The 23,676-nt window shown below is 40.5% G+C and overlaps 1 protein-coding gene across 1 annotated transcript in view; it reads right to left on the bottom strand.

Moving 5' to 3' along the window:
* The window catches only part of adcy8 (adenylate cyclase 8 (brain)), a 68,354-nt gene that overhangs the window by 11,177 nt on the left and 33,501 nt on the right, over window positions 1–23,676 (bottom strand). The window contains exons 6-13 of the mRNA XM_061084488.1: window positions 20,023–20,181; window positions 17,149–17,419; window positions 8,512–8,709; window positions 6,229–6,329; window positions 5,571–5,772; window positions 3,930–4,019; window positions 2,424–2,596; window positions 187–265 (exon numbers count right to left, since the gene is read on the bottom strand). Of these exons, the coding sequence (XP_060940471.1) occupies window positions 187–265; window positions 2,424–2,596; window positions 3,930–4,019; window positions 5,571–5,772; window positions 6,229–6,329; window positions 8,512–8,709; window positions 17,149–17,419; window positions 20,023–20,181 (1,273 nt within the window). The remainder of the gene's footprint in view (window positions 1–186; window positions 266–2,423; window positions 2,597–3,929; window positions 4,020–5,570; window positions 5,773–6,228; window positions 6,330–8,511; window positions 8,710–17,148; window positions 17,420–20,022; window positions 20,182–23,676) is intronic.

The raw sequence follows: 23,676 nt of genomic DNA, 5'->3' as shown, positions 1-23,676 counted from the left end.
GTTATTAGCATTTAAAGGAAAGGTCCAACATTTCTATTTATAGTCTGCAAAGAGGATGGCCTCCATTTTCCAACATGTCCTTTAGAGCGAGATGATCCATGAGGGGTTTTAAGTTCAGGTCGTTTCTTTCTGGATTGCATGATGAAGAAGATTAAGTTTCTTCTGCTGAACATCTGCTGGTCTCACCTGCTGCCCGTGGTAGAACACCGCCAGGAGGAACATGGCCATGAGGAGCAGAGACGTCTCTTTAGTTCCCAGGAAGTTCCTGTCGGGAGAAGAACAGGGAAACGAGGTCACATGTTTACCAAGTCTGTATGTTAATGTCCCCTCATTCACCGAGATAAATACAAGCTCCTCTTGTGAATGCTACAGCTCGTAGAATGTGTCTGGTGATGGAAAACAAAAATACATTATACACTACACAGGGTTTGGGTTGCAAATCCTTGTATTATAGATTTATCTTTCACATTCGTATCAATACCTTTTAACACAATTTTAAAAAAATACAAATCGCAGGAGTGTTACATTTTTTTTTACTTTGAAATGTTTTGGATTCCATTTTAACTTCTTCATTAAACACCTCGGGTTAAACTTGGGATTTATCACAGCCTCCTATCAAGTCTTCAGTGAATACATTTAATATGTTAAAATCAATTAAGTGGATTATAACCTGAAGGGCTCTTTCACGCCTTAACCCAGAACCAGAAAACAAAAAAGATGGAACCAGAAAATTTGATGTAAATAATCCACCTGTGATTATTATCCTTGTTTAACCTTCTGCCACGGTGACCCAGACATGAGGGACAGTCGTCTCCACCTGACTCTGTCTCGTCTCAACCCTTCGTCTCCCTGAGGCTCTAAAGAGACGACTTCCTACACAGCTGCTTTTCTCTTTCTTAACCGACCACGCTCAGATCCTCAGGAAACCTTCACACACTGTCACTGTAAAGGTCACTGTGCTAAATCCGAAGACACCTACAAGATGAGTTTTCTCACATTTGCAGCATTTAAAGTGCGGTGAAAAGGTCAACGTGTCTCCCTGGTGAGTTCTGAAGAGGACCGGGTGAGGACAGAGACAAGTGAAGAGACATTAATGCACTTGTCTTTAACGCTGTATAGTAAAGAGCAGGGGTTTCCTGGTTTTGTCCCAGGGACCATCCTGACTAGAAAGTAATCCCTGATGTGCCTACGGTTGCCTAAGGAAGTTTTAACATTTGGTTTTCCATGTTGGTTTTATTTAAAAACCTGTGAAAAATCTGTGAAAAAACAACAAAAACGGTTGATTTTCAGTGCTTAAGAATTGAAAACAAAATTAAAATGCAGTTTGTAGTTGTACTGCATCTCAGAACCATATGAACATCAATATATAACGTTCATGACTCAAATGTACAGACATGTAGCTGACATGTTGAGAGAACGTTAAAGTAACGGTGATCAATAACAATCAACATAAACTGGGGCTACAACTGAAGAGGGAAGATGACAAAGTAACGCACAATATGTCACAAATGATAATCATTAGAGCTGTCAAACGATTAAAATATTTAATCGCGATTAATCGCATTTATGTCATAGTTAACTCGCGATTAAACGCAAATTTTTATCTATTCTAAATGTCCCTTCATTTATTTTTTTTCCTTCCATAATTGTACTTTCGTTTTAATGCTCTTATCAACATGGAAAAGTGGATTGGCTTGCTTTATGCAAATGTTTTATTTTATTGAAAAACAACATTGCCAAACAGGGCGGTACAAAATAAAAGACAGAGGGTCAGTGAAGGGGTCTGGGTGGGACATGTGACTGTTTGGACCAATAGGATGGGGTTGTTTCGGGATCAGGGATCAATGAGGAAGTGAAGTGTTGTTGATGTGTGCGAGTGACGGAGTAAGAGTGAGAAGTGCACATGTTCGTGTAGAGGAAAATACAAGTTACTAAACCACGAAGAAGTTCTGTGTCCTGTGTAGGCGGGGACGCTACTATGGCTTAAAAATATATATTTTAGTTGGCGAAATATTAAAACAAAAAGCGAGAGCAGGTCAGACTGAACACAGATACTGAAGCTGCAGCTCTGCTTTAACTCGCGTTAAAAAAATTGACGGCGTTTAAATGGGTTTGCGTTAACGCCGTTAATAACGCGTTAAACTGACAGCACTAATAATCATACAATATCACACGAACAATTGAGGCCTACTTAAGTTTAACCTCTTGATCACCAGCACCTTTATATTATTTTAGACATATTTTTCTTATTTTTAGATATTTTTTACGATATTCAAGAGTAATCTGGTTACTGGTATAGAGGGAGAAATAAAACTGTGACTCTGTGATTCACTGACAGGTTCATCCATGTGACCTTTGACCTCAGCTGGACGGGTCAGGTTCTGGTTCTGTGGGTGAACACCAGCTCAGACCCGATCACTCACTCTGTGTTGTGGTGCACGGCGTCGTAGCGGATGAACAGCGAGGTGTAGAACGCCTCCGTCAGCAGCGAGTAGATGGCGATCATCACCAGCAGCACCGCCAGCTTCAGCACGGAGTTCAGCCGCAGGAACACGGCACACGTCACCATGGCCAGAACCCCGGTGAACACAAAGTACTGGAGAGGAAGAATAAAGACGTGTTTATCACTGAGTCCATGAAACCAGAGCTTCTTATTCAGCTTAACTAAGATATATGAGACATATTATACCCATTTAACCACAGTTGATATGGTTCCTTGGGGTCTTAATGAAACGTCTAAAACATATTTTGGTCAAAATACCACAAGGATCATTTAAAACAGCCCTCCTCAGATTGACCTGTTTCGAGTATCCATTACCTCTGTAGCGAGCTAACGCTAGCCAGAGAGCCGGGCCGTGTAGCGAGACTATGACGTGTGTTCTGGTCCTAATACCATTCGACGCCATCTAGCGTAGCGTTTCTGAGATAGAGGAACCACAACAAATCGCGGGAGTTGTTTTTTTCCAGAGTTTTTGGGACGGTAGACATGCTAGATACCCAAATTAACGTGTAGAAGCACTACAAAAGTGGAATTTTCATAATATGTCTGTTTTAAAATATTGTCTATTTCAGTTTTGAGGACTTTATGAGTAAATCCAATTTAGTTGGATCGACTTTACACAACTATTATTTATCACGCACTAAGATCAGGGTTCATACACATTTTGACCGATGGATTTCCATGACTTTTCAATAACTTTAAACCAAATTTCCATGATCGAACATTTTGTGAAATCTCGATGTGTGTAGTATTCAAACAAACAATGAGAATTCCAAGGCATACAGTAAACCTGCCTGCCTATATTTTTTGCGTATTTCTTTAAAAGCATATGAATTATTTAAAACATTTAAAGCGTAAATTAAAGGACATGAAAATATGAATATAACACATTTCCATGACTTTTCCAGGCCTGGAAAAAAACACATTTTAAAATTCCATGACTTTTCCAGGTTTGCCATGACCGTACAAACCCTGTAAGATGTTAATGTCTGTATGAGAATATTGTCTATTTCAGTTTTTTAAGGACTTTATGAGTAAATGTTTAGTTGGATCGACTTTACACAACTATTATTTATCTCGCACTAGTAAACCCACATGAAAGCAGCTCTGGTTCACACACACACACACACACACACTGAAGCCGGCTCGACTCAGCAGGGAACTCGTTGTGTAGATGCAGCGGAGCAGCGAGAATGTTGAGTCCATCAATTTGCTTCTTATTGTGTGAGCAGAATAACACAACGGATGTTTTCCCTGTGACGTCCTGACGGCTCCATCCGTCGCTGCTGTCTGAGGCGAGACCCCCCCCCCCCCCCCCCCGCTGGGCGCCAGCAGATGTCGAGAATGTTTAATTTATCATTTTGCCGCTGTCGCAAGAAGTGAAACAACAACAACACAACAGATGGACCTGACTGCATTCCCGTGGTACCTCTGGGTAGAAGCAGATGTCGGGCACGGAGGCCGACTCGTTGTACGTCTGGTTCCTGAAGCTGCTGGACAGGTCGAAGTCGCACCACAGCTGTGAGGGACCAACAGGGAGGATCAGTGATTTTGTGGAATCAGCGGAAAAATACACAGAATCTCCATTCATACATTTTTATCAACAAGCCTTTAATCTTTCAAGATGCTTGTTTGACAGATTCAACTCGTTTGTGACCTCGTAAAGAAATCATCTGTAACACTTCCACATCAGTCTGTTACTGAACTCCTCCTCTTCCTGTTCTACAGGAAGTGACACGTTGTTAGTGTGAGAGTTTAGTTTTAAACTACAAAGCGCTGTGTCATCTGGAGAAGAGCTAGAGGAACCTCAGGTGAACAGGAAACAACCGCTGAGCTGAAAACGTTTTACAGCAAAACATCGATTCTTCATTAAATAAATGTTGACTGATTCTCCATGTTTTGTCTACAGTTTTTTATTTTATTTGACTTACACAATCCGCCTTTACGAGCTAAAGCAAAGGTTTGACTTTAACAATAGGGGTAAAGTTTAGGGATTAAACAAAGAACCACTTTAAATTGTAGTTTTTCCTCCAGTTTTAATTCACTCATACAAACGAACTTCTCTGTTGCTGTTTCAGTGCGAAGGTCTAAAGGCCTCTCTCTCTCTCTCTCTCTCTCTCTCTCTCTCTCTCTCTCTCTCTCTCTCTCTCTCTCTCTCTCTCTCTCTCTCTCTCTCTCTCTCTCTCTCTCTCTCTCTCTCTCTCTCTCTCTCTCTCTCTCTCTCTCTCTCTCTCTCTCTCTCTCTCTCTCTCTCTCTCTCTCTCTCTCTCTCTCTCACACTAAGAGCTAATTATCAGCTAGTTTGCTAGTTTGCCATGTCTGGTGAACTGGGTTTGATGAAATCACGTTTTCAGCTGCTGCCACAACACAGACAAACTAATCACATAATCCTTGTTGTTTTAAAATTCAACCATGATGTAATTCAATGTAATAATACCTTTCACGGTCCTGGTGTGATTGTTCAGACTCTGAAGTTCTTTCTTACAGATGTCCGTTACAATCTTATGTCATTTAAGGCATAAATTGGTTAAAGGAGACATATTATGCCCATTTTACCGCAGCTGATATGGTTCCTTGGGGTCTTAATGCAATGTCTGAAACATATTTTGGACAGAATACCACAAGGATCATTTAAAACAACACCCCTTGTTACCCTGTCTAAAGCAGCCCTCCTCAGATTGAACTGTTTTAAGTGCCCCAAACCGCGGGAGTTGTTTTTTTCCAGAGTTTTTGGGACAGTAGACATGCTAGATCCCCAAATTAGCATGTAGAAGCACTACAAATGTGGAATTTTCATAATATGTCCCCTTTAAATTTAATTTGAAGTTCTTGCAGTAGAAAGTAAATTCAGTTAACTTTAATATAAGACATCCTCTGGTTCTCTGATAGGATAAATGTGGCAATATTCTCTATTTCTTTGTCATTTAATTCTAAGAAAAGACCAAAAACAGGAATGAGCAGTTGTGTCTGACACATTGATTTTTACAAAACAGACAAAGCCGAGTCAGGAAACTCTCATCTCTATAATTATTTTGTATTTTAAAAATCTCCCACTGGAAATCGGACTCACTATATTGATCATGGCTGCCAGGAAGTTGATGAGGATGGAGACGAAGATGATGACGTTCCGGGCGGCGTAGGTCTCGTTGATCCAGCAGCAGGTTTTCCTGAGGACCAGAGGCAGACACTTGTAGTCCTCTGCCGTCGTGACCAGGACCAGGCAGGAGTGGAGCAGGATGAGGATGGAGAACTGGACCACCATGGTCACCATTCTGCAGAAACAATTACAATAATGAAAACACTGTGAGCTGAGACCTGAGATTCACTTCTGAATAAGTTCGATATCAAAATAATGACTTCCATATCTCATTAAACAAGATGAAGATCACATAATTAAGAAAACTCTGCTTTATTCAACCAGATAAAATATTTCCCTACACAGAGTTTCCTTCATCATCTCTTAAGAAGACTGAATGTTTATGTCATTTAGCTTCATGTTTATTTGATGGTGACAGATCCAGTTTACAGAGAATCTATCAAACTTATCAGACTCATGAACACGTCAGCTAACGAACACTTGAACAAACATTAGTGTGATAAGAACTCCCTCAAATTGATTTTCTAGTTTGGTTCGTGTCCCATCTGCTAACATGAAGGACACAGGGTTTAAGACCGAGACTGAAACCAGCCACCAGGGGGCGATGACTTTTGGGAGCTGTAATTTTTACCTGGCAGAGGGAAGCAGGCTTTGGATGGTGGTGATGAAGATGAGCACGATGAAGGCGCAGACCAGGTTGGACTTGAAGACCTCATCCCTCATCTGGGAGTACTGCACCGAGGAAGAGAGAAGAAGAAGAGAGAGAGGAGGAAGAGAAAGAGAGAGAGAGAGGGAGAGAGAGAGGTGAAGGGAAGATGGAGAAACACGTCTTCAGACTCGACTGAGAAGAACAAACACAGCACCAGAACTCGCCAGCGCTCGGCCTCGGGTTCATGCGACGGTTCAGACACAAGCGTTGGGTCGGCTGTGGGGTCCTGGGGAAGGGGCGGAGCTAACAAGCACAATGCTAGCTGTTTGCCGCTAGCCGAGTCGGAGACACAACCTGAGTGAGCGTTTCTGATTCTAGGAAGACTTCCTGGTTTTACACCAGAACATTTACCTGATAACTGAATCCACGAGCTTCTTTGCAGATTCAGATTTTAAATTCAAAATGAGATAAATTTGGCAACTTTTCAGAAAGTCGGAGATTTAAGAATTCTCTGCTTTTTTGAAACTTTGATAGAAAGCAGAGGAAGCATCTGTCCTCTCTCTTCTATACGTTCTACAAATCCACCTTCAACTCTTTTAATGCTGAATAATTAAAACCATCGACCGACAGCCATCGACTGTCCACCCCTGTGACCCTATGACCCCCGTGACCCTGTGACCCCGTGACCCCCGCAGCCTAGATAGGAGGTTGGCCAACAGAAATTCACTGCACATATACTGAAGAGAGGTCAAACCAAAACAAGTCAAATAAAATAGAATACAAATAAGGTTCCTGGAAAAGGTTTGAAGATGGCAGTGGGATTCAAAGGGAAACACAAATAAGGAGAAGGGGAGGGGCCAAAGCGAAGGTCAACTTAAAGGTCAAAGGTTGTTTTATTCAAGGAGCAACAAGCTACAGAAGAGCTTTGCATTCACAGAAGAAAAATAACATTCAGAGACGTTTTCTTACTGTATTGACAAATCGGATGATTGTGACTTGACTGTTGTCGGCTGTTTAATTGAAATCTGTCTCCATAATTGTGAGATATAAATGAATAAATACAGGATATCGTCATCGTTTTGAGTGAATGCAATGTGCTCCAGTAAAAAGGAAAAGGAAAAGGAAAGTTGAAGTCAACTTTCTCCACCAAACTGCAGAAAGCTCCACATCCGGTCGCTCATGAGTAAACTGAAGAAGCTTCTGTGATCGTGACAAATCAAATCAGCGTCTCAGCAGATTCCTGTGTTTTTTGTAAATTCAGAATCCCACATGAGTCATAGATAAGTTGATTTAATGTTTGAAGACAATATTCACAGTGACCAAAACAGAAAAAACGCTGTTCATGCTACACAGAGGAAGATTTGGGTCACCATGTTTATTCATGCATATTAATATGGAGGCAGAAGTGGGCCACTGGAATAAAGGGGAGGGGAGGGGCTGTAAGGAGAGGCTTTAATGGTTGCATTATTAAATGAAGTAAACAAATTAATTTGCATGTCAATTATTCAAAATTATTTATGTTTAGAAAATCAAGAATTTGAAAAAAAGGCAATTTCATTTTACATTTTACACTAAAATATTCATTATCATTAAATTTCATCTGAAACAATTAAAAGAAGATAGATCAACTCCAATTAGGTTGCATTATTATATAGTTACAATAACATACAGCTGTAAACTAGTGATTTAATTTGTTCAAGCTTATGAAAAGTTAATTATTTCAAATCTACTTATGTAATTCTTTAAATGGGGCAATTAAATTGTATCTTAGAATCGACACTGTAACATTTATTCTCATGACATTTAATTTAAGCCCCTTAAATAAAACAATAAAACATAATAATTAATGTAAAAATATATGTTTTTTAACTCTGAATTGATCCGAATCATCTAAATTTTAATTAATTGACCATATCTCTGTTGTGGCACACTTCACACTCTGTACCCTGGCAGCTCAAAGGAAAGAGAGAGCTGAGCGAAAAAAAGAAAAGTCTGGAGAACTCGATTCATATTTTCTTTTCCATCAATTCAACAATTTCCCTCAGTGACGTTGTTGTTCGTCTGTGACTCGTGGAATTACAGCAAATAGAGAACATCTATTTATTCATTTAGTCTGTGATAGCACAGCAGTATCTCAGGTGCCTTTAGCTTACTCATGATAGGAAAACATGTTGTTCTGCTTCTGAAAGTCTTGGTCTAGGAACAGATATGAGGAAGGAGACAGAAGGAAAACAGAGATCTGTCTGAAGCCCGAGCAGCAGCTACCTTCTGTTCCAGGCCGGAGTCTTTAAACATCAGAGAGAAAGCCTTGATATGCTCTCGTCTCAACTTATCGCCGCTCCGCAAGTCGATGGCGCTCTCTATTCGCGTGTTAAGTTCCTCGGCACCGGAGCGGACATGCAAAGCTTGAGCGAGATGGTTTGGAAGCAGATTGATCGAATTTCTCGTGAGGGCAGCCAGAGTCTATAGGGGGGGGAAGCACATGCACATAGAATGAATCTGATCTTTAGTTTCATTCACGTTACAAATGAAAAGAAGAAACAGACACGGTTACGTTCATTACAGACACGAGAGAAAGAGAAACCGAGGAATAGGGAGAAAGGAGGGAGAGCAGGATGCAGCGTTCAGGAGAGTCATGCATCTCTCGTTCACTTTGCTCTGATGTGACGGAGCTGGTAATAACACACATGTTCTAACTGAGCTGTTATTCGTGTCCTCATCTGGGACTGGAAGGAGAAACGGTGGAAATGAAAACGATAAAGCCTGTGAAGGACTAAGAAAACAGCCCAGGAAAAGATTTGAAAAATGAAAACAAACCCTGAATATGAGATGTGACTATTTATCACGTATTCAGAACGACCAGATCCTGGAAAAACACCTTTCACCTTCAAAGTGAAGAGAATCTCTGAATCGCACCCGGAGCTTCCACATTTCTTAAGTCACTAAACTGTTCAGATATCATTTCTTTAACAAGAAAGGTTTAAAATGAAAGAAAGGTGAAGACCAGTCCATAAATCAGTGGTTTCAGGCTTGAGGATCATCTGTTGAAAAACAACCTCTACAATACAAGAAATAACCAAATTTTTATTCTAGTTTAACAGAGGAAATCATTTCTGGTTTAATTTAATTGTCTGACCACAGGAAACTATTTGACAAATGAAAACAAACCCTAAATATAAGGTGTGACTATTTATCACATTTTCAGAACGACCACATCCTGGAAAAACACCTTTCACCTCCAAAGGGAACAGAATCTCTGTATCTAACCCAGAATTTCCACATTTCTTTGGTCACTACACTGTTCAGAAATCATTTCTTGAACAAGAAAGGTTTAAAATGAAAGAAATGTGAAGACCAGTCCATAAATCTGTGGTTTGGTGCAATAAGGGATTTCTCTCTATTTCAGGCTTGAGGATCATCTGTTGAAAAACAACCTCTACAATACAAGAAATAACCAAATTTTTATTCTAGTTTAACAGAGGAAATAATTTCTGGTTTAATTTAATTGTCTGACCACAGGAAACTATTTGACAAATGAAAACAAACCCTAAATATAAGGTGTGACTATTTATCACATTTTCAGAACGACCACATCCTGGAAAAACACCTTTCACCTCCAAAGTGAACAGAATCTCTGAATCTAACACGGAATTTCCACATTTCTTTGGTCACTACACTGTTCAGATATAATTTCTTTAACAAGAAAGGTTTAAAATGAAAGAAATGTGAAGACCAGTCCATAAATCTGTGGTTTGGTGCGATAAGGGATTTCTCTCTAGTTCAGGCTTGAGGATCATCTGCTGAAAAACAACCTCTATAATACAAGTAATTACCAAATTTATATTCTAGTTTAACAGAGGAAATAATGTCTGGTTTCGTTTAATTGTCTGACCACAGGGAAAGATTGTCAGTGTCCTTCAACACAATCAAAGAGAAGATTTCCAAAAGGTCGTAACACAATCTTACGTACTTGCAGCTTGTGTTATTAAAAAAACCACAAAGGAATCTGAATTTTGTAAGATGAGCAATCTCTCATTACAGGTCAGAGACAGTCTCTCGTGTGTTTCTCTCGCTCCACCTTCATCCCTGAGAGGATTCTAAAGAAAGCAGCTTAATCCATGAAGTCGATGTTGAGCTCCACACATCAGGAGAAGCACCTGAGGTCAAAGTGATCTGAGTCATTCTGTTGTGGACATTAGTTCTCCAACATCAGCTGTGAGTTAAAGCAGCCGCATTTCGACTTCAAACAGATGAGTGTGTGAAGTGTGTGAGCTCCACTGGGCCGGACGCCATGACAGTGATGATGATGAGCAACGTGTGATGATGAAGATCATGTGCTGATGAAGATCATGTGACTGGAACCGATCCGTCTCCTCCCACCGGCTCCGAGTGAGAGTCGTCACACGTGGATCATTAACAGTTCATTTTTAGATTCTGATTCTCATTTCTCCTTCATTGGATGTTTGTCTCTCTCTCTCTTTCTCTCTTTCTACCTTCTGACTCTCACTGCCCATAATTACCAGCTGATTCAGATCTTACAGTTTCGAGGTTTATCGGTCAGCAGCTCACAAATCACAGGAAATTGCATCATTGATCAATGTCAGCAGCAAGATTCTCAGTTATTCAGAGAATGTTCATATTCAGCTGGAAGTCGGTTCCAGACCAATCAAAAGACTTCATGATATTCAACCAGAGAATCCGTCCCTGGAGCCTTCTCAGAGCAGATATGATATCAATCAACCCTACAGCGACTTTTGGTTCTACACCAGAGTCGACTCTTTGTTAAAGACGCCTAGGAGCCCCCCTGAAGCCTGGGAGCCCCCCTGAAGCCTGGGAGCCCCCCTGAAGCCTGGGAGCCCCCCTGATCAGATCCCCAAACTACCTGAAGTGGCTCTTTTTCCTTTCTGGAGAAAACAGAACAACCATAACTAGAAGTAGATCAACATGATTTTCAGACAAATTTATAATATGAGGAAATCGACTTCCACCTGGCAGATGAAAGTAAACGTTGCTCTCTGTGGTTTCTGCATCTGCCAGAAACCACAGTTGACTGAATGTAAATTATCCATTTTGCCTCTGAACAGTGAAGATTAGGACGAGAGAGAGAGAGTTGAACTGAAGATGAACTCGTCAGAACCTCTGCTGCATATGAATGAAGACGTGTGGCCTCGGTGTCAAATCATTAACATACGAGGAGCAGCAGCAGAACATTCACCAGCTTCATTATAACGGAGACAATTGGAAACGGCAGAGTGTGGAATCATAAGAGCCGGGATATTATCCTGAGTGTTGCTTCCAGGACTGAAACACATCACCATCGTGGACTCAATGAAACTGATCTCCACATCGGGAAGAATGAAACCAAACGACCAATCACACGTCAGTCTCAGCAAATAACTACAACTAAGAACCATGAACTACCTCAAATGACAGAAACGTTCTTTGAGAAACGTTTCCTTAATGTCTACTTAAATATATTGGCTCTGAGGTGAGTCCCGACCCGATGGGACTCCGAATCCCTCCGGTGGATTCTGGTGCTCCTCAACCGGCTCCTGTGGAAGCAGCAGCTCCACTTCAATCAATCAATCAATCAATCACATGTTATTTGTATAGCCCACATTCACAAATCACAGTTTGTCTCATAGGGCTTTAACATGGTGACACATCCTCTGTCCTTAACCCTCAACAAGAGTCAGGACAAACTACTAAAAACCCTTTTAACAGGTGAAGACACGTAGAAACCTCAGAGAGACACATGTGAGGATCCGTCTCCCAGGACGGACACAAGGGACACAGATGTGTAGAGGAGAACATCATCAGGAGAAAGGTTTTAGCAGCAATGATGAGGGGAAACATATTGAAGGAGAACTTCAATACTATATGTGAAGCAGTCCTGCTGCATCATAGTCTCTGGTCATGATCCAGCATCAAGACCTGATCCACTATAGTCCACAGTCATTGTCCACTGGCGCCAGTTAGGATCCATCATCAGCCGTCGCCTCGGTCCTGGTCCACCACCATCCGATGCCAACGGGATACAGGATCCTCTATTACCACTACGATCAGCCCGCGGTATAGAATCCACCAAACTGGATCCACCACCGGGACCTCTGACACGCGATCCACTTCCAGCTCTGAACGTCCCAGCTCTTCTCTTTTTAAAGCTGGACGCAGGAAACTCGTATCTGCGACCATCTTCTTCCGGTCTCTGCCCAGAGGTCATGACCCCGGCTGAAGGTCGGGAACCAGATGTTCTGGTAAATCAGAAGTTTGCCGTCTGGCTCGACTCCCTCTTCACAACGACCCAGGTACATCCTGGCTCTACTGGTGCTGGACCAAGTGTTTCCATGAATCAGGCTTAACAACAATCTGGTTCCTGCCGTGTTCGGCTTTTCATTAGACAAACCCCCCCTACCCCCCCCCCCCCCAACCCCCATATCAGGTTCATCAAGAGGCAGTTTGGGGAAAGAAACAGAATCTGAAATGAGTCGAGTGCTTTTAATGTATCCGTATCTTTTCAGTTCAGAAAAGCAACTGGATTTTAAACATGAAAACGTTTCCCCCCCCATAGACTCCCAGTTACAAAATCATATTTTCCACAGTCACACACATCATATCTCCCTTTATTTCCAGAGCTTCCACAGAGCTACAGGATTATTTTATCCAGATTAACATTCTGTTTTCTCAGCTGCTCTGACCTCTGACCTCCGACCTCCGACCTCCGACCTCGTCTGCTGAGTTTCTAACTTTCAAACTGAAGCTCTGATGTTTAACTTCTGCAGTGACAGAGATCGTTGTGACCGTGGATCTGATACTTCACAGAACTCCTGGCTGCCTCGGTGAGAGACCCGCCCTCAGCCATCCACTCGGGGGGGTTGGGTGGGGGTGGGGGGGGGCTCCCGGTCTAAAGGCCACGTGCTTCTATCTCTGACATTTCTCTCGTGTGTGTATCGGACGCTGCGGCGCCGCCCCGAGCAGCGGCTGGCTGCATGGAGGCGGCTGTGTGAGGTTACATGCATGTTACATATTTATATTTATCCGCTGTGGGAAATGCCAACATATGATGCAGAGGAAAGGGCAAGTGGAACCAAGGGCCGGGGGGGGGGGTCGAGCTCAGGGGGACGTCAGAGAGCTTCCATCAGCTGGATGTGTCTCGTGTGTCTGCTGGGGACGGACGAGCAGAGACTCTCAGGGACGCAAACGATGGAACGACAAACACGATTCAGCGCCAAAGAAACTGTAAATAAAGATGGACGACATACGTGAAGAATTAATATCTCAGGAGCTTCATGAGGTCACTGACTCCTGCTGTAAACTCTAGATTATCTGATACTTGTGAGATATCTAGGAAAATAGACTTTGACTGATCTGCTCTTAGACATGTTTAAAAAACGTGTTGATCCTCTGAATCTTCATTAGGGTTGCAAAATTCCGGGAATATTCCAAATTGGAAACTTTCCATGGGAATTAACGGGAATATACGGGAATTAACGGGAATTAACAGGAATAAACTGGAAATGTTGTGGGTAATTTATACTAACTGTATTGACCTTGTCATATACAGACATAAATATAATCATTTTGTTGTGTCATAGTCTGATTTGAGCCCTGAGGAAACTTTGGGCACTTGACTATATGCTTCTGCATCTTTGTGTCATTCTTAACATAGGTCTTTGCACAGTATTTGCAAATGTACACAGCCTTTCCTTCTACATTGGATGAGGTGAAATGTCTCCACACATGAGAGAGTGCACGTGGCATTGTTCTGTAGAATAAGATGAGAAAAAAGTTTGTAAAAAACACTAATGCAATGCCAGAGATATAAATAGTTAGCCAAACAATTGGAATCGTCTGTAAACATATTTTACAATTGATGGATAAATGAATGTTTTTATTGCTCAGCCCTTAATTTGCGGGGTTTTTTGTCTTCAAAATTCCCAAAATTCCCGAGCTAAACTTCCCATGGAAAGTGTCCGGAAACTTTCCGGAAATTTACCGGAAACTTTCCGCCCCTTTGCAACCCTAATCTTCATCACTTGTTCACCGTGAGTGATCAACTCCACAACCTTGAGACAGATTCTCTCTCCGGGACCTGGCAGCAGCTCGGAGTCCAAATTGAAACCCCCGGAGAACGAGAGGATGAACCCATTTACTTTGTGGCCTGGATTTCACGGTTTAAAGACGCAGGGTAAGTGTCTCCTCGGAGGAAACCCACCGGAGAAGAGAGTGGGAGCATTTCTTTAGTCACTACACTGTTCAGATATCATTTCTTTAACGGTGAATATTCCAAATGAAAGGTCTAAAGTAAAAGAAAGGTGAAGACCAGTCCATAAATCTGTGGTTTGGTGCAATAAGGGATTTCTCTCTATTTCAGGCTTGAGGATCATCTGCTGAAAAACAACCTCTTTAATACAAGAAATAACTAAATTCTAGTTTAACAGAGGAAATATTGTCTGGTTTTGGTTTAATTGTCTGACCACAGGGAAAGATTGTCAGTGTCTTTCAACACAATCAAAGAGAAGATTTCCAAAAGGTCGTAACACAATCTAACGTACTTGTAGCTTGTGTTATTAAAAAACCATAAAGGCTTCTGAATTTTGGCAGATGAGCAATCTCTCATTACAGGTCAGAGACAGTCTCTCTGGTGTTTCTCTCGCTCCACCTTCATCCCTGAGAGGATTCTAAAGAAGACAGTTTAATCCATGAAGTCGATGTTGAGCTCAACACGTCAGGAGAAGCACCTGAGGTCAAAGTGATGAAGGTCACGTGATCAGATCTGACTCATTCTGCCGTGGACATTCGTTCTCCAGGTGGCGCCCGGCGAGGCCTGAGCGGTGAAGGCGGAGCCACTCGAGAGTTTCTGTGATTGCGGCGACGACTCAAAGGTCGTGAGAGAGGGTCACTAGAAACAAAACCTCCTTCACAGCAGTTCTCAGCCCATCGCTGCCTCCTGAGGTTTCATTTGTTTTTATGTAAAGAAGATGAGTCATCTGTCGTCGCTCTTTGTTGCTCTGTCACTCCAAACATGTAATAGAAGTTCCTGTTGTCAGTCGTCATGTCTCTAACTCGCCCGAACCAATCCAGCCTTATTTTACTTTTCCTCATTTCTTAAATTGAAAATTCTATATTTCTTTTTTTCCTCTCTTTCTGATGATAATATTTCCTGCGTCTGACGGCCACTCTCTTCCATCCGGATGCAAAGAGCCGCTCTTTGAAACGTCCTGATTCATCACGCCAGAAACAAAGACGTGGCACTTCTCAGAAAGAACATTCCTCTGAATCCGAAGGCAGGTTTCATCACCAGCTCCTGACAGGCCGGTCGGGGGGGTGGAGACGATCACATCCTGGTGTAATGAACACCAGAGGTAACAAAGAGTTTATCTGTCACAGACTCAGAGTCCAGACACATTCCACAGCATCCAAGAGAAATCATGATTAATCATCTCATATTGTAACTATAGACTAATGATAGATATCTGTACAACACGAGTCCAAAAAGGAAATCAAACAACAATTTGTTTCTCCACTTTTTACTAGTTTACTGTCGCTGTAGTGGATTGTAAATAATAAGCACACAGAGTCCTGGTTCGTGTAGAAAACATAATTTGCTACATTGTCGGACTCAGATATCACATTTGAATAAAACTCCTGTTTGTTATAATAATAAAAAACCTTTGTACAATGAGGCCTGATCCAAAATACAGTCACACACGACAAACCCACAAATACAGAGAGAAGAGCCGCAGCAGGAGGCTCCGCCCATCAGGAAAACTCACAAGGCTCCAAAAGATTTAATACCCATCTTAACAATATTATCCACGAGCAAATATAAATATAAAATATGGACCAGAAATCCAGAAATACTGTGTAACGGAACAAGTCTTGAGTTTCCAGAAGTACTTTGATTGAACGGCTTGAATCCACATCCTCTGCATATCGTTTAATAATAATAATAATAATAATAATAATAATAATAATAATAATAATAATAATAATAATAATAATAATAATAATAATAATAATAATAATAATAATAATAATGCATTAAATCAATTCAGACAAAACCACTGCACGTGATCCCTCTGGGGCCGATGAATCAGAGGAGAACGTTTAAACAGTCTGACACACACACACACACACACACACTCTCTCACACACACACACACACACACACACACACACACACACACACACACACACACACACACACACACACACCCCGTCACACAACCTCTCTGCCTAAATTTGCACTAGTCTGTTACTTTTTTTACTACTGTATTATCCTCCGCCTATAGTGTATTCATATTTATATATATTTATATATATTTATCCTGCTCATAGTGTATTCATCTTTCTTATATCATAAATTTCCTCTTAATACTGTAATATTCCATATATATTTCTTACTGTACAGATCTTATTTAATATTTACATATTCACTTTAATATGCACAATACTCTGCACTTTTACTGCATTTTTTGCACTTCTGGTTCGATGTTAAACTGTGCAATGACAATAAAGTTGAATCTAATCTAAAGCCGTCCATTCCCAGAATAAAAGATACAAATAAAGACGAGACAACCAGGAGACAGGCGAGACAGCGAGACCCCCCCCACACACACACGTCCATCTTAACGAGCCACTTCGTCTCCAGTGAGAACTCAACTCAGTCTGAACAAGTTCATCATCACATTTGTTTCAGTTTAGTTGAAACAAATAAAATATCCTGAATAAAAGTTACAATTTCTGTGTATTTTTTTAACCCTGATATCTGAACAGAACTAAGAGTTCAGTCGTCAGAGGGAGGACGAGTTCGTGGTTAAGACGGACGTCCTGATGAAGAGACAACATGACATGTACATGAAGCAGCGTGGGGGGGTGGGGGGGGACAGACACACTCACGTTCTGCTTGCCCACGATGTTGTCGAACGGCAGCTCCGGGCTCCAGGACGCCTCGTTGAAGGTGGCGCTGCTGACCCGGCGGTCGGCCGAGCTGGCGCTCTCCTTCATGATGTCCTCGGGCAGCGTGAGCAGGCTCTCCTCCGGCTGCTTGATGAGGAACGTCTCGATGTTGTGGCGCCGCAGGAAGTCGTTGCGGTCCTTCCCGTGTCCCTCCTCCACCTCGTAGTCCCCGTTCAGACAGTCCAGGGCCGCCTTGGAGATGTGGATCCGTCTGGAGCAGAAACAGAGAAGAGCCACAGTTACATTCTCAGTTAAGATTAGATTAGATTCAACTTTATTGTCATTGCACAGTTCAAGTACTTATACAACGAAATGCAGTTTAGCATCGAACCAGAAGTGCAAAAAAAAGGCAGTAAAAGTGTAATGTGCATATTTAAGGTGAATATGTAAATAAATAAGATCTGTACAGTAAGAAATATATATGGAATATTACAGTATTAAGAGGTATTGTATGATATAGGAACGATGAATACACTATGAGCAAGACAAATATACAAATAAATATGAATACAATATAGGCGGGATAATACAGTAGTAAACAAAGTAACAGTCTAGTGCAAATGTTCAAATGTTCAAAAAAATTATGAATATGACATGAAACCAACCAGAGAGACTGCATTCCTCCACTTTATCAACATATATATATATACATCACCATGTGCAGCCGACATGTCTTGAGATCAGATTCATATGGATCAATGTTCTGCACCAAAACACATTTCTGCATTATTTCTTGAGAAATTCACAATCTTCACAATTTAACAGAAAGATAAATCCTTCATGTTAATCAAATCCAAACCGCACCCGTCCACTAATTCTACAGAAAGACAAACGGGCGTGAAAACATCTGCAGAGGTGAAAATAATTACTTTTAATACTTGATGATTTCTGCTCAGTAATAACACCAATCAGAACAGAAACACCTCCTTTCATTTAGGACTCGTCTTTTCTCAGGTTGGAGGGTTTGAGTCCACTGTTACATTCTCAGCTTAGTTAACAGAATTAAAATTATGAATATGACATGAAACCAACCAGAACCTTCCACTAATTCTACAGAAAGAGAAAACATCACCTCTTCGCTGGCAGAGGTGAAAATAATTACTTGATGATTTCTCCTCAGTAATAACACCAATCAGAACAGATACACCTCCTTTCATTTAGGACTCGTCTGGTCTCAGTTTGGAGGGTTTGAGTCACGGCAGTTTTATTTCAAATCAAATCCAATAAAGTGGGTTTAGCAGGAGAAGGAGATGGATGGAGAAGCCTTCAGTCAGAGCAGAGCAGGGAGTGACAGGTGTGAAGTGAATCCTGCTCAGTGAGAGGACTTCAGGTCTGTCAGCTCCTCAGGTTCCTGTGCTCCAGGACCTTCTGAGATGAGATGAAACCAGCAGAGAAACCAGCAGCTTCATCCATCCCAGTTACACAACCCAGTTTAATCGGGAGCCCGGGTCACGGCGACACTCTGGCTCAACAACAGGAGCTGGCAGGATATTTAAAACCTGCGGTTGGAGAACTAATCCCTCGGCTCCTCTCCGGCCAAAACAGAAACATGGGAATTAAAAAAAAACACACTTTAAAGTAATGAGAGCAAAACATCTCATCACCAGACGCACAACTGGAATCACAAGCAGATTTATTCCCATTTCTCCAAAGGGAATTTCACATCCGCACAAAACTGAAGAAGTCATCTCTCTAAATCGTCCACGGAAAGAGATTTCGTTTTTTATTACTTTAACATTTATGTATTTTTTATTTTCTACTTGTTCACCAGCTGCTCTGTCAACATGAAAAGTCAAATCACAGATCAAATCTCAAAAGTCACAAAAACAGTTCAACAAAAAAGAGCCAGATAAATAATTATACAAATATTACAAACAACAACGTCTTAAATATGATGAAGAATCTTATAACGTATAATTAATACATAATTATCTGTTATTGTTGCATTTGATTCTGTAAATACACACTTTATTCCGCCTCCACACATCAAGGATGTGTTACATTAACACATATTATATTATACTGCATTACAGTGCATATTGCAATTTGACACTGTTCACTGTTTTGCATTCTGCACTTTGCATATCACTCTGCATGTCACCTCAATTTTTATATCTTTTATCTTTTATATATTTTTTATATAGATATGTTTATGTCTAAATAAATGTTACTTTGTATAAATATTAGTAAAAGTGAGTAAATAAGAAGTAAACAGTAGTAAATATATATTGTTTTTTATTGTTTTTCTTATGGGTGGTGTATTTATTGTGTTTTTATTAGGGCTGGGCAAGTTAACTCGTTTTAATCGAGTTAACTCAAGTGATGAGTTAACTCGATTGTTTATCCGCCAATTATTTTCTTTTTTCCTGTTCTGCAGCAGTCAGCGACAGACTTTCACAAAATAAAAGCCTGACTTTCACAATAAAACAATAAATAATCAAACCTGAGTGAATGCGAGATAAAATAATTAATCGAGTTAACTCATCACTTGAGTTAACTCGAGTTAACTCGAGTTAACTCCATTGAAACGAGTTAACTTGCCCAGCCCTAGTTTTTATGTTTCTATGTTCATTGTATGCACCAATAACCAGAGCAAATTCCAGGTGGGTGTAAACCTATTATTGGCAATAAATACCTTCTGATTATGATTCTGATTTATTCTATTGGTTTATTTTCTAATCTTTTTATTACCTCCACCGGGAGAAATAAGCCTTCGACAAAACGTTCAACTTCCCTGGTTCCCTCTGAGTTCTGACACACGTCACTGGAACAAACACGGTGATTTATGATTTAATATGAATCTGTTCTCCTCACCCTGGGATCCCTCCGGACTCCAGCTTGTTGGCGATGTCCACGTCCCAGGACCAGACGTCGAACTGCCACTTCCTGAGTCCCAGCACGCCGCACAGCACCGAGCCCGAGTGGATCCCGATGCGCATGTCGATGTCGTGTTTCGTGCGTGACCTCACGTATCTGAAGAACCGATCACAAGGAGGCGGAGCCATGAACATGAATGAAAACACTGGACATACAAATATTCCTCAAATTGAAGGCAGATGAGAAATAAACAAAATCAGTAACGGGGATATTTTAAAGTATTTTAAACATGAATGTATTTTAACGCTCTCTAGTTCAAGGCAGATGTTTTGTGTTTTTTTTTTTAACAATATATTTATGGAGTTTTACATATAAGAAACATACATTCAAACATTTATAAACATACAAACGTTTATGAACACCCCCAACCCACAATCAAACACTCAGGGTAAAGAAAAAGAGGCAGAAATTAAATAACTTAAATAAGATTAAACAAATAATTTAAAAAAATACATATATAAAAATATGAGAATAAATGGAAGTAAATAAAGACATAATTATACAAATACAAATAAATTAAATTCCAATCAATCAAATCAAAAGCCTAGATAAAATAACGTTCTCTTATTCATAATATTAGTCAGTTACAATTAATATTCATCCTATTAGGTGCTGCTATTTTATTCTGTTTAAAGTCTGTGCCTTTATTTTTTTTAACAATATATTTATTGAGTTTTACATATAAGGAACATTCATTCAAACATTTATAAACATACAAACGTTTATGAACACCCCCAACCCACAATCAAACACTCAGGGTAAAGAAAAAGAGGCAGAAATTAAATAACTTAAATAAGATTAAATAAAATAATTATAAAAAATACATATATAAAAATATAAGAATAAATGGAAGTAAATAAAGACATAATTATACAAATACAAATAAATTAAATTCCAATCAATCAAATTAAAAGCCTAGATAAAATAACGTTCTCTTATTCATAATATTAGTGAGTTACAATTAATATTCATCCTATTAGGTGCTGCTATTTTATTCTGTTTAACGTCTGTGCCTTTATTTTTTTTAACAATATATTTATTGAGTTTTACATATAAGAAACATACATTCAAACATTTATAAACATACAAACGTTTATGAACACCCCCAACCCACAATCAAACACTCAGGGTAAAGAAAAAGAGGCAGAAATTAAATAACTTAAATAAGATTAAATAAAATAATTAAAAAAAATACATATATAAAAATATAAGAATAAATGGAAGTAAATAAAGACATAATTATACAAATACAAATAAATTAAATTCCAATCAATCAAATCAAAAGCCTAGATGAAATAACGTTCTCTTATTCACAATATTAGTTAGTTACAATTAATATTCATCCTATTAGGTGCTGCTATTTTATTCTGTTTTACTCATTAATTAATTTCCACTTGTTCGCTTTCCAAAAATTGCATGAAGGTTTCCCATATTTCCTTGAATTTGCTGTTTTTCCCTCTGACAGGCAGATGTTATGTTTAATATATTCCAGAGGTCACGTTGGGTCAGAGTCAAATGTCTCTGTGGATTAATTCAGAAAATGAATATTCATGAAAGTGACCTTTGGCAGGAGAGAACACAGATAACGCTGACAGACAATGTTCATAAATCCGCCAAGAAAAATGAACACAGCACATTTCACGGGTGTCGAGCGAGTCCCGAGAAGAGGCGGAGCCAAGTCTTCACACCACTTCTCACGCTCGTTACCAAAATCTGTTTCTCTTTTCACACTCGGTTATTTGTCCCCGAGCACAAGAGGAGGAGGACGAGGGGACGAGTGGCTGATGAGCGTCTGTGAAGAGCAGACTGCCCCCCCCACGCCGCTCTCATTTCATGCTTCATAACAGCAGTGATGAATGCGAGGTGAAAGGCATCCTGGGAGTTTGTGACAGGTGCTGAACGCCGCCCGGGGGCTGGAAGTTAACTGGGACTAACTGCAGCTCGTCATCGTGATGAAGACGAGGATGCTAACGATGGGAAACTTCATCGATTCTGTAGCGAAGGTCAGAGACACAGCGGCGTGGCGTAGATTATCGTTTATATAATATACGACCACATTAAAAAGATGGAAACGGCCACGATCACCTCAGTTCATCTCACTGTCGATAATCACAACTAGAGAAATGTTACTGTTCAGTTCAGGCGAAGGATTCATCAACGATTAATCCATCATCAATCAATGACCATGATGATATTGTTGATATTTCAACATTTCTACTCACGTGAATGAAAACACTGTAAAGTATTAAATGATAAACATTATAAACATGATTTATGTTGATGAGTGATGTAATGTGCTGTGGTTCTTGAATGAGGCCAAATGTTTACTATCGTCCACGATCCTGAATCAGAAACCCATCCAGCTTCTCAAATATCGAAACGTGAGATCACATCTCTTATGAATCCAGCGTCAAACACTGAGAGTTCCAGTTCCATTATTCAGTTTGGAGCCTGACGTGAATTTGATGATGACAGTAATATGTATTTTAGTCCATGTGATTGATATGTGACCCACTGAAAAATCCGTCACAGGAAACAATTTCACATCTTAATTTGAATTAATTAAACAAGCAACTTTATTTATGAGAAGAAAACCGAAGTTCTAAACAAATTACCCGACTGAAGAGGAGCAGGAGGAGGAAGATCTCACCTGCTCCCAGTGAAAGAGAGACTGACACAACGTGAGCACACAATAACAACACAACTCAACACAACTGTCTTCTGTCCTCATCACGTCTCTGTCCTATTGAAATGAATTCTGTCTCAGTCTCATGTTCTGCAGGATCCAGCAGCCGGACACAATCTCTCCCGGTGGTTTCCGGTCCTCAGCTCCAGCATATTGACATAATAATAGTAAACAGCACAAATCTCACAGCTTATCCGTCTCTAATCCCTCTCTCTCTCTCTCCTCTCGACATCAGCGCTCCTCCTCTTCTCCCTCGCTGTCACAGAATGTTGCTACGACACAGAAGAGAATGGAAGTGAAAACTCTTCTGGCTGTAAAAGCACTAAAGGCCGATTTATACTTCTCCGTTTTGACGGACACGGACAGATAGGACCGCCCTCTCCGAGTGCCTCGGAGAGCTTTTCGTGCACCTCTGATTTTGTAACTATCCATGGATATTTCGGAGCCTAGGGAAGAGTCCCTTGGCTGTGATTGGTCCGCTAACGACATCATTTCCGTACAACGTCATTTCCAGATTTCACATTTCCGGACTCAAACTTCCGGTTTTCTTCTGGTTTTCTTCCGGTTTTCTTCCGTATATCATAAGACGACCACGTTAAAATCCAAACACAACTACGATACGAATATGGATAGCAACATTGAAGAGCGTCTAGTGGTTCAGTGTGTGGGAGACAAGCCGACAGAGGTAAATAAACACACGACTTCTGGACTTCTTCTTCACAGAAATGGGGTAGGCTTCTCTGAGCTCATCTTCCGTTGCGCCACCTACTGTTTGGCGGTGAATTGTTTTCAGACGGACGGTCGTCGGAAAAGCATAAATCAAAAAGAGTCCGTGGTCTCTGTGCGTCCCTCTCCGAGAAACGGATACGTAGAAGCATAATGGAGTCTTAACTCTGAGGCCTGAG

Source organism: Limanda limanda, chromosome 13 (assembly GCF_963576545.1).
Source record: "Limanda limanda chromosome 13, fLimLim1.1, whole genome shotgun sequence".
In the NCBI taxonomy this organism is placed as follows: domain Eukaryota; kingdom Metazoa; phylum Chordata; class Actinopteri; order Pleuronectiformes; family Pleuronectidae; genus Limanda; species Limanda limanda.
This window is presented reverse-complemented; position numbering and strand designations above follow the sequence as displayed.